Source organism: Bidens hawaiensis, unplaced genomic scaffold (assembly GCF_021521415.1).
Source record: "Bidens hawaiensis isolate Kalapana, Puna unplaced genomic scaffold, B.hawaiensis_p1.1 tig00069286_1, whole genome shotgun sequence".
NCBI classification, from domain to species: Eukaryota; Viridiplantae; Streptophyta; class Magnoliopsida; order Asterales; family Asteraceae; genus Bidens; species Bidens hawaiensis.
Window position 1 is genome coordinate 7,501 of NW_027502229.1, and position 12,478 is coordinate 19,978.

The 12,478-nt window shown below is 34.2% G+C and overlaps 1 protein-coding gene and 1 pseudogene across 2 annotated transcripts; one reads left to right on the plus strand and one right to left on the minus strand.

Annotated features, from left to right (window-relative positions):
• Nucleotides 1-1,801: 1,801 nt before the first annotated feature.
• On the minus strand, nucleotides 1,802-4,168 carry LOC143605389 (telomere repeat-binding factor 1-like; annotated as a pseudogene). The gene is made up of 6 exons (XR_013148510.1): nucleotides 4,064-4,168; nucleotides 2,900-3,078; nucleotides 2,594-2,814; nucleotides 2,424-2,508; nucleotides 2,233-2,316; nucleotides 1,802-2,160 (listed from the first exon to the last, which is right to left on the minus strand). The product of XR_013148510.1 is annotated as a telomere repeat-binding factor 1-like (transcript).
• Nucleotides 4,169-9,961: 5,793 nt separating this feature from the next.
• Nucleotides 9,962-12,133, plus strand: LOC143605392 (cyclin-D4-1-like). The gene is made up of 5 exons (XM_077081529.1): nucleotides 9,962-10,129; nucleotides 10,234-10,320; nucleotides 10,983-11,319; nucleotides 11,537-11,646; nucleotides 11,853-12,133. Exons 1-5 carry the CDS (start codon nucleotides 9,980-9,982, stop codon nucleotides 12,096-12,098), a joined length of 930 nt encoding a protein of 309 aa, XP_076937644.1. The 5' UTR covers nucleotides 9,962-9,979; the 3' UTR covers nucleotides 12,099-12,133.
• Nucleotides 12,134-12,478: the final 345 nt, after the last annotated feature.

Here is a 12,478-nt window from a genome sequence, read left to right on the forward strand (position 1 = left end):
TCGTTCATTTATGTTATTGAACGTTCGTTAATTTTTGTTCGTTTATGTGTTAATAAAAAATAATTAAATATTTTTTTGGATAAGTTATTTACTTAAATGTTTTATATTTGTTAATTTGTGTTCATTTATGTTTGTTTATGTTTGTTTGTGTTCATTTACATTTGTTCATTTATATTCGTTTATCTTTTTTCAATAATGTTCGTTTAAATTTTAAACAAACGAACACAAGTGTTCATTTTTTAAATAAACTAACATAAACTTAAATATTTGTTCGATTAAGTGTTCGTGTTTTTTTAAAGTTAAACGAACGAACACGAACATGCCTTTGTTCATGTTTGTTCGATTTATTTACATGCTTTCATTATTCACGTTGATGAATACATCGGTCTCAGTTTCTAGGCTTGGCCTATTTTATTTGTGTTCGTGAACACATTCATTTCCTTAATAAACGAGCACGACATAAACTCTCGTTCGGTAAGTGTTCGTGAACACATTATTTTTTTAACGAACGAACAAGAACAAGGTCTTGTTCGTGTTCGTTCAGTTCGTTTAGAGCCCTACAAGCAGCCCAAAAATGCATAGGTCCAGATTATGTTAAAACTGTATTTTTGGTTGATAAATAATATGGTGTGAAAGTAACTGTATATTTGATTGATATATAAGCTGCTAATCAAAAGACTTATCACGAATCCTACTTCTAATGCCATCATCTCCGATTATTATAGGGCGCCTAAAATACAATAACTATGTTTTTGAAAAACGAACTTTCAATATCATGCAGACGGACGTAAAAAAATAGCTTTTAACGACCACCATTGTGTCATGTGCAAGGGATGGCGGGAGAGCCAAAATATTTATTAATATTCTCATGGACCTGGGATTGCTATCACTCAATCGCACGAAATCAATCTCATACCCGTTCACCAACATCAAAATCGAATATATTACATAATCTTGAAATATATGACAAATAGAGTTTTAAAATTGTCAGAAACGTAAAACTATCAACTATATAGAACAGATTTTTTATAACCAAATAAGCTCATAAACCGTATATCATTAGACGCGATTTTACAATCAGTATTCCAATTAGATGCTACGGATTATTGATTTTTTATCGTCCAAAGTCCTAACACAATTTACTGTTTTTACTACAACCTCAGCATTTATGGTAGTGATTCTAAAAGTAATAATAAGTCCACATTTCTCAACCAGTATGCACCGAATCTGTATAACGCTGCAACTCTTGTAAAAATACAAAGTAACCACAAAAGGAATACGGTAACCAAAATTAAAGCATGCCATGTTGACAACCAACATCAACCAGCTTTTTATTATTTATTATATATTTTTATATCTACTTTTATAAAAAGCCAACAAATCATCTGCAAAACTATAACCCCGATGTTATTTACAACTGCAAACTCCCGTTCAAAGCATTCCCAGAAAGCCCATTTCTGTCATGGATGAATCATCTGCAAAAGGTTGAATTGTCACACCATTAAATGGCCGAACATGTATGGTTTGCAATTTTGACCCGTTCACTTACAAAAGGGTCAGTTTGGGCTGTGTTTTGTCTAACAGGTCAAGTAAAATTAGACTGCTAAAAACCCAAACTGTACTTTTGATGCATACCACCACCTAGGCCTTCAACTTTCAAGGACTTTGATTAACACTATTAGTTTCCTAATTATAATGAGTAGACTCAATATTTAAACAAAATGAACAAAGGTCTTTGCGGGTCAACCAGTCAACCCAACCCCACGAGCGTGCCGTACTAACCCGAACCCGATAATAATAATTATGTACATGCATTGATGATTTTTACCAGCCTTTGAGTGGTTCTCCCTGCAGTGTCTTCATGGCAGCGTCTGCAAAAGCGTTAATAGCTTCTGCATCAGCTTCAGCTGCCTCAGCCACCCTTACCGCTTCTTCTGCTGCTGCAATGGCGGATTCTGCCTCTGCTACCGCCTGAGCCACCGCTGCAGCCACTGCCTCTGGAGTCATACTTCTCAAATCACACTGACTTTTTGTAAGAACAGTTATTTCATCCTTATCAACCGTAGGACCACTAGAAATACCTTTCTGCATTCCCTCTATACATACCATGATCGGGATTTTATTCTCATTAGACGACAATATTCTATATTGGTGGTTCGTCTGCAACAATCAGTATAATTAACTCCAATGAAACATGTGATGACACGTGACACTTAATGACACAAATTGTACCTTATCGAGTACACCCGTTTTCGTTAGAAAATTCAGTTTCATAGACAGAAGGCTCTTGAAATTTGGAGGCGCCCAATACTGTCCCTGCAAAACGAGAGACAACATTACGAGCCTATAAGGTCGACTATCTTTTTATTTAGTTTGTAAATCATAGGTGGGAGAACATAAATATAAGTATATAACACAAGTACCTCAATGTATGTGTGGATCCTAGTCTTCTTAGAGCCATTGGGCTCCTTCAAGTTGTTTATTGCCTCCATAATAAGATCGTCCAACCTGTAACTATAAATTTCAGTAAAAAAAACTGTACACAAATTATATTGAATAAGAACAAAACTAGTATGTGTTACGAAGGTGTAACCTTATCATGGATCTTTTAGAACTACCAATATGCGGAGAGCCACTAGAAGACGGAAGAGGCCTAATATCAACCGCCTTTTCATCGTTATGATCTATGATTGTGTGTGTCAAAGGATTGTCACTATTAGCCTTAGGAGCTTGTTGCACTCTCTTTAGGGCTGACCTAGCGTTCACCCTAGATCCCAACCCGTTTAACATTGCACTCATATTCCTCCATTTGTCCTAATCCATGCAAACTCCAACAATTAAGGTCACTTCGTTTCTACAAATAATATCTGCATAAGGTGAAACAAAAAAAAGCACAAACCTTAAGATCCACGTTAGAGCGAAGGTACAACTCGCTGCTAAACTCTGGATCTTTAAGAATTGTGCGCCATCTTCCTGCTCCGTGTTTAGCAACTCCAGCTTTCAAAGCCACTTCTTCTTTATGTAGCCATTTCTGCTTTGGAGCACCCATCAGGCAAACCCTAAGTAACACTGTTCTACCTGTACAACATTACATATTCATCATATCAGTAATCATAAAATAAGAAGTATGACATGATTACATGAACACTTTAGAATTTCGATACAATTAAACTGCATTTTGATCTTCAATTGCCGTCTAATAAAGAAAAATATAAAAATGCACAACTTTCAGTTAGATTAAACATAAATTGTTCAATAGTTATGGTCTGTTACTCATTTCAGAACAAACCAAACACTCATCAACTGTTCGGCGGGAAGTTATGTTATTTAATAAACAAACGAACATGAACAAAAAAATTTGTTTGTTTAATAAAACGAATGAAATGAATACACGTTTTCTCCGTTCATTTATGTTCACGAACGTCCACTTATGTTAGTTTAATGTTTAACAAATACATAAGTAGTTATATTAATATATTAATACGAACTTACGTTTAAATTTTTGTTGAACTATGTTAATTTTTTGTCCGTTTATGTTTGTTCAGTTATGTTTGTTTAAGTTTGTTTATATTCGTTTACATTCGTGAATGTTTAAGATTTAAACAAACGAACATGCCTATTTTCTTAAAAACCGAACATGAACAAAAGAAAATTGTTCGACTATATGCTCGTATTCGTGTTGAGTTAAAGTTAAATGAACGAACACGAAATGCCTACGTTTGTGTTCGTCTACAGGCCTACATTTCAGAGAAGATAATCAACACATTATTAATGGAAACCGCTTTTAATATCTTCAATCACACATACATCATTCAGAATCTGAAACTTCACTCGTCAAATTACAATTCAGTATCCAAAATTGACTCGTAAAAGCAACACGATCAAATAATTGAGAGTCGTGATTCATGGCACTAGGTCAAAACAATAATATAAACCGTAACTTTATCAAGTTATCGTACAATCTAATACAGTTACAGAAGCATCGAAGCTAAAATTACCGATTCATGAAGCAAATTATGCATGAATATCGAATAACATGATTAATTGTGGATTTCGGTTATACCTTTGCTGCATTATGAAGAACCAGCTCATGATTGTTGCAGAATGCAGTTATGAGCCAAAACTTGACGGTTTTGGTGTGTGATGAAATTAGGGTTTGGAAACTGTATTTGATCAATGTTAAGGACCACCTGAAGTAACTGGAACAAAACGGGTTAGTTAGTTACTGAAGCAGTTACCCGAATAAGGTTTCGGGTTATACAGGTCGTTTGATTTAAACCCGAAATGGGAAATGGTTGCTGATATTGGGCTACTTTCGTTACTGAATTGGCTCTTTGGGCTGCTGTTATACGAACCCCTTTTGAATAGCAAAGTCAATCTTGTAACAATTTAGTTCAAGTTTGTTGTTATGACATAAAAGGTCGGATCCTTTACTTTCCTAAGTATTATATGATGAACATAAATGCGGACTATTATTTATCCAACTAATATTCCGTGATATGTATAGAATAGTGATTACATTGAAACAGAAGGCAAGCGAGCAACAAGATGTGCCGCTACCTCCTTTTAAATTGCAAAACCCAATCTCTTTTAAAAGGGATAAATGATTCCCTTTCGATGTCTAAAGAGCTGAGAAACATACAAACACCAAACTAAAGCCCGCGTATGGTTGACTTGATGTATGATTTCATGTTTGTGACTAGACATGATTAGGGTTTTCCAAATGTTAATATTTAGAGATATAATCAATATGTAGTATAAGAGTAATGTCGATTATATCTATATAATCAAGAATATGATTTGTGATTGAGCTAAAAATCCACGAAAGTACAATAGCATAAATCAGTGGCCAGAGCTCGGTAGTCATATGTGGTTTGTCGACTCGGGTTTTGTCTTTGTCGGAGAAGGATGACACTGGCGGGATTGGTGGGGCTGCATTTGGTTCAAGGTGATTGCTGACATTGAAGGCACAAAATGTACTTTAAACAACTCAACCCTTGAGTTATATATATTGACCGATCTCCATCTCTAAGATGAAGCATATAAAATTCCGTATGTTTGTAACGTGACAGACGGTGAAGTTTTTCTTTCCATAATGAATTAATGTTTAGAAAGAAGACTAAATTGAGATGTGTGACTTTAGTAATTTATCAAAGTTTGGTAAGACAAAGTTCGATGTAGACTTGATTAAAACCAATGCTTAGTTTTAGGGTCTCTTAACATGATTCAATCTATGATTAGGCGTAATCGTCACTATAAGATGTGTGTTCGATATTTATTGTTACAAAACGCTTTTGTTGCTTTTACTTCCTGCGTATTCATCTTTACTACTTAAGGTATACTCAGGACCGACATGTGGGTCAGCAAACTCAAACACAGGTCTTAGGTCCACACTTAATTAAGCCCTTCAAGTTTAAAAAAATAATTTTAAATTATAAAAATTATTTTTTTAAATATCTATGTTGCCCGCCTACCTGCTATATTGATGTAATATCTATGTTTCATCAGTAGAAATAAAATCTTTATAATTTAAAAAATAATAATAACAACATTGTATCTAGATATATTATAATATAATGGGCATAATACACTAAAAATTATGTGTTGGGTTAGTAGTAAACATATGTGTTGTTAAATTGCAAGTCATAAGTGAGACCAGCTATACAAACAAATTATCATGAAAGGGTCATAAAATAAAAACATTTTTTTTTGTTTTTATTCACAATTATCATGAATGGATCATAAAATCTCATTTTGATTCAGACCTTCAAAATTGTTTAAACTAACCATGCGTATACCTGTAACTATATAACATAGTGGTTACGTCAAAAAACAACAATGACTTTTTTATAGTCATACATTTTCACGAGTATAAGTTTATTGAGGAGCTAACTAGGTCATTTAAGTTTTATTTACCCTTATTGGTAAGCTAATGAGGTTTTCAATGAGTTTTCCATAGACCATAGTTATTTGATGCAGTTTCGGAAGCGATCAATGGCTCGAGAGACTCATGGTTAATCAAAGACGATAAAACAAACCAAAGGTTCAAAGAACAATGTTCTTATAATATAAAACTGAATAACAAAGAAACCCTAGCACCCTAGTTATACAAAAAGAAAATGAGATAAACATGGAAACGAGATAAACGTAAAATAATAAAAGATAAACTAATAATAAAAAAGATTCTCGATGCTCCTGCATCATACTCCCACTCTTCGAAAAAACTCGTCCTCGAGTTTTGCTTTTAAAACAAAGCCACCTGGATCAAAAGGAATGTCAACTCGATTCATAATCGTTACCACCATGATCCACCCAAAGAGCTCAACTTCATAGTACGCCGCACCCTGCTCGAAATATGTACCACCGGAGTCTATTGGGTTGTCGAGTCTCTCTACCTCCTTCTCCCCGTCTTCGAAAAAGACTCGTCCTCGAGTCTTGAGAACATCGAAAAGATCGGGTCCTTTTTTTACATGTAGCAACTTGTAAAATAAACTTGGAACATCAACCCGACTCCTATTTATTGTTACCGTAACGAGTTGTCCAGCCAATTCAACTTCACAAATTGTCTCACGCGGCTTTGAACATACACCGCCTGGATAGAAGGGAATGTGAATCCGCTCATCATTTATTATCACCATGACCCAACTACGCAATTCGATTTCATGGGTCGTGTCTTTCGGACCTTGACGTGTACCACCTCTAGTCTTCCAATCTTTACTGGAAGCAAACATGTTACTGCCATTATTCACCACAATACCACTTTTAGTAACCACATATATCCCTATTTCTGTTTTGATATGAATCGAACTAATGAACGGAAAGTGATCATCATTTGCGCTTTTAATAATGCTTGATAAAACTGGTGTTAACTCACTGAAGTTGTTTGAATTATCTAACCAATACTCAATCCTTATCTCTTCATCTTGAAAATCCCATTTAGGAGGAGATTCCATTATATCCTTATCCCTTTAAGGTGGTGGTTTCTCACCCTCATTGTTGATTTTATTAACATGAGGTGCATGAAAGCCCTCCAAAATTAATGCACCATTTCCTTTTTCATGTATATCAATATTATTATATAATTGATACAATAGAAAATAATATTCAGCAATTGGCGGAAACTTTGGACTAAAACCATCATTAATATCTTCACCTTAAATTTTGAAATTAAAAGATGGAGATACCATATCTTCAGTTACCTTAATTATCGTAGAAATTTCCAATTCATTCTGCGGCTCAATAGATGGAAATAACGTATCATTAACCGTGGATGTAACACCATCATTAGCCTCACAATTACCACCTTTAACCATCGTTTCCTCCTTCAAGAAATCAAAAAATATGCTAGGAGACATTCTCGTGTATTCAGTCATCCTCCTGTCCAAAGAGTTACCATACATCCAAGAATACCAATCCTCGTCCCGGTAATCGTCATACACGGGCAGAAAGTTATAGATAGTGTCACCACTGGGAGGATGCTCCTCATCCCCGGTTAACTCGTCCCCGACGGGTTGTTCCGGTTCCGTTTCCTTCCAAGTTGATGATGCCTTAAGATCTTGGATCCGTTGCTTGAGTTGCCGAATCTCGTGCCGTAACTCGAGGTCATGTACTCGTTATCGGAGTCTTTTAATCTTAAGATCCCGTGGGTTGGAATAGACTCCACCGCTGCCTCGGTCGACGAATCTGCGAATAGGACGTCGATCTTCACCACGAGCACACGAGTAGAAAACCCTCCTTTCGTTGCCTCTGTCGGCGAATCTACGAGCGAGAAAGTATTCATCTCCATGTCGAGCCATTTGAGAACCAAAAGCTTTGATACCAACTGATGCAGTTTCGGAAGCGATCAATGGCTCGAGAGACTCATGGTTAATCAAAGACGATAAAACGAACCAAAGGTTCAAAGAACAATGTTCTTATAATATAAAACTTAATCAAAAACTGAATAACAAAGAAACCCTAACACCCTAGTTATACTAAAAGAAAATGAGATAAACATGGAATCGAAATAAACGGAAAATAATAAAAGATAAACTAATAATAAAAAAGATTCTCGATGCTCCTGCATCATATTTATCCTTAAATCTTATTATCTTGATTTAGAAACCGACAATACAAACTAAACTATTTATGATTGGAATAGCGAATCACACGCTCAAAATTAGTAGCACTTCCCCTTCAGACTAGTTAAGTACCAGCGAACAATGATTCGACAATTTTCGGTTCAACGCCACCAATGGGGCCTCGATCCATTTCTCCATGAATTCAAAACTAACTAAAAGTCTATTATTTAGAGGTTGTTTGGCAATCTAGTGTCGAATCAATAAAATGTCAGAATGATTAAGTGGTGTTATACGAAACTTAACAATTAATGATTTTTATGAGCTATTAAGAGGTGTAACCAAATTACCAAACACTATAGCTCTGAGGCTCTGACTTCAAAGATAGTCTTTTAACGAAATAATTAAAAAGCTACCAAACAACCTTTTAGATTGAGTTAACCAAAAAGTTGATTTGTATATATGTTGTTCATCAAATACCATCAGATTTAATATTTTTTGTTGTTACTATTTCTATTTTTTACCATACAAATGGTAAAAGAAGGCATTGATTGATGAGTATGATAGTCCTAACACCAATTAATGGTGCATGTCTAGAATATTTATTTTTACTATTTTTACAGTGACATATCACTTTCATGTCCAGGAATCAGGATATAACATTTTAAAGGTATCATTTTTTAAAACTGATATAGTTTATATATAAACAACCACCCCTGGCTAAACTAGTCATAAACTACTCAGGGGGTGTTTGGTCTAGCTTTTTTTTAACAATGCTTATAGCCTTTTTATCTTTTTTTTTTTTTTACAAAATAAGCTTAATTTTATATTTGGCTTAGCTTTTTAAGCTTATGCTTATTAGTTAATATAAGCTCATTTGAAGAAGCTTATTTGAATATGATTTTTTAGCTTATTTGATGAAGGTTATTTGTTTAAGGGTGTAAATTACTCATTTGTCCTTAAATGATGGTAGATTAGTAATTATTACTCAAACAAATTAAAAAATGTTGGATTTAACAACTTATTAAGACACATAATTAACTTGTAGAATATAAGCTAATCCAAACACTTAAAAAAAGCTTATCAAATAATAGAAAAAAAACTATAAGCTAATTTTATATATAAGCATAAGCTTAAAAATAAAAGCTAGGCCAAGCACCCCCTTAATATTATGAAAGGTTTAAATTTTGCTTTTAAGAAAAAGTATACATTTTTTTCTCTCTTTATTTCAACTACTTATAGCTACTCTATAGTCTATAGCATTAGTTTATGAAATTACATAAATTTAACACAAAATTCACGGTTTTATTTGGTCTAAATAGATTTGGGTTTACTTGGATCAAATCTATGGATACATTTAGCTGCTTGGGTCAAGGTATTGTGCTTACGGATTTATTGATCAATTTCAAAGCTTTTTTAAAGTTATGTTTTATGTCATGGTCAATTATTTTACCAAAGAAAAGGTTAAAGTTCTTCAAGCGATTTGTTTAATCACGACTTAATGCTTGTGGAAAAAATGGAATGCGCTAGTCCACTCTCGGTCTCCAATTCAAATGACTAGCTTGATAGAGGAAACAAATGTGATGAGATTCCTTTAGATAAAAAATAGAGCAAATAGAGATGGACTTTGGGAGTTTTCAGTTGTAATGAGTATAGTTTGGGTGGGCATATTTTATTGGTTTTGTCCAATGTTTGTATTGCTTGGTGGTGTTATTATGCTTTGTCGTTTGTATTGGTGTTTCTAGCGACTTGCTAGTGTCTTTTGAATGAAATTTTGTTGTTTATTAAAAAAAGGAATCTATTAAGAGTTGTATTTGCATAAGTTTAATCAAACGGGATTCAATCCTTTAACATTAGGTGAATATTATAATTTGTTCCTTCACCACCGTACCACCACCACCACCACTCGCCACCGTTCACAAATGATGTCCGCCGTCGTCAACCACCGTCAAGACTTCGTCATTGACTCACTCATCGCCGCTGAGCCACGTCACTCTCCACTTTCCGACCACCTCATCAACAGGTCAGTCAACGGCATCCACCGTCAAGATTCCATCAACTGGATTCTCAATGTAGGCTTTTGCGTCTATATATTATTACATTTTATCCACACTCGTATATTAATAATAATATAATATTATTAAACGCTAATTAGAATTGATTTGATTGATTTCAGGCTCACTCATATTACCGGTTTCAACCATTGACCGCCATACTTTCGGTCAACTATTTTGACCGGTTTTTATCCTCTGCCACTTTTGAGGTATTATTACTGTTTTAAACGGTGCCTCTTTTGAGGTATATATACATATATAAAAAATAATTAAATAAATGCATAAAACATTAATGTTATAACTTTTTTGGGATATTGCTTATTTTAGCTGACTTATAACTTTTTCGAAAAGTTAAAAAGGTGTTTAAGATTGTTTTAAATAATTATATGTGATGGGATAAGTTGATAAGTTAGAATACTATAACTTGCAACTTATTTTAAAAATAAGTTATAAAGAGATAAAAATAAGAAATCCCAAACACCCTCTCGTAGAACATTTAGACGATTGCTTTGATAAAAAAAAGTAAACTTTAAAACTTACCGGTAAAAACGGTCGTTTGAACAATATATGGAACGACCATTTTAACCATTCACGGGCCTTAAAATTTATTGGTTAAAACTTAAAACACCGTTCGCGGTTTGTCTAATTTCCGGACACCCGTTCTGGCCATAAACATACGGACTTTGAATTTTTTTTTGTCAAAACGGCCATCTGACCTCTTTTAGATGACATTTTGCAACGATGTGAGATTAAATGTTTGACGTGTGTCTATAATAGTCTATAATTGGCTTTGAAAACATATATACGTGCATGAAATTTATGTATGTATTTGAATTTATATATATGATAATACATTGGTATGTGAATACAGTTGAATAATGGATGGGAATTCCAGTTATTATCAGTGGCGTGTTTATCTTTAGCTGCTAAAATGGTGGAGTCTGAGGTACCATTGCTTTTAGATCTCCAAGTTTCGGACCCCCGATACGTATTAGAACCGAAAACCATACAACGAATGGAGCTTTTGGTCATGGAGAAACTCGACTGGAGGCTCCGATCCATCACCCCTTTCGATTTCATCGACTATTTCGTTTTTAACATCCCGCATTCATCAACAAACGACCAACGGTTACATTCGATATGTTCGGATCTTATCGTCAAAACCATTCGCGGTAAAAGCAATCAGATTTCAAGTTCAAACCTCGATTGTATTATTAATTATGATGATTAACTTAAATACAAATAACCTTTTATAATAATCTTTGTTAGACTCGAACTAGGAGAAAAACTAACTAAAAAACCCTATGCCTGTAACTACGACAACTAGGTCCTTATACTTACGCGGCATTACTTACGCGACATTGCACTATCAGTTTTTTTTCATTGATTTCTCAAACTTAACATATTTTTTATGAATGTGGGCAGTGGTTGACTTTCTAGGATTCCGGCCGTCGGTGATAGCGGCGGCAGCGGCGATATCCGTCGCCGGTGTAGGTGCGGAGATACCGGAGAGTTACTACGTGAAAGTAAACAAAGTACGTCCTTTTAAAGACTAAACTTTTACGCTCTATAGATTTGAACACATAACCTTCTTAAAAAGTAAACAAAGTACTTGAATTGCTTTGTATTTTTCTTCCAAATAATAACGGTTTCTTTGGTCATAAAGTGTGAAAATAGAAGCATGAAAAGATGTGAAAATTGACGTGATTTAATTATTATTATTATCATTTGATTTGGACAGGAAATGGTGAGAAGCTGTCATCAACTAATGGAGGAGTATTTGGTGGACACTTGCCCTTCGGTTGTTCATAAAGTCACAAAGCAGTGGGTTTCCAATGAGCCACTGCGGACACCGTCGAGCCCTGGCGGTGTCCTGGACGCAACAACTTGCGTCAGCTACGATACCTGTTCTTCGGAGTCGATTTTTGGTTTCTCGGATAATGAAGGAAAGGAAGTAAAGGCTATTGTACATGAAGAAGAGCCATAGATATTAGATAAGCAAGTTCTCAATTTCTATTATTATTGATTTTAATATTATATCTTGGATTATATGGAAAAAAAAAGGTGAGAACTATTTCTAAAAAAAAAAATTTAAGTTCAATTTTGCTGTTTGTTATTTTATGAAAATGAACTGTGAGGATTTGTATTTTTAAAATGTTTATGAAGTTTAGTTTTTATATGCTTATAGCCTTACAGTATAGTTGTTGATTTTTGATAACTGGTTTATAACTTTATGGAAGTGGTTTTCAGCTGGAATTAGTTAAGACACAATAATAGTGTTAAATAGATTCTAACTTCATCAACTATTTACCTTTTAAAACAGATTAATTTTTGTTTATTTTTTTTCGCTTAGTTTTTATAAAATAT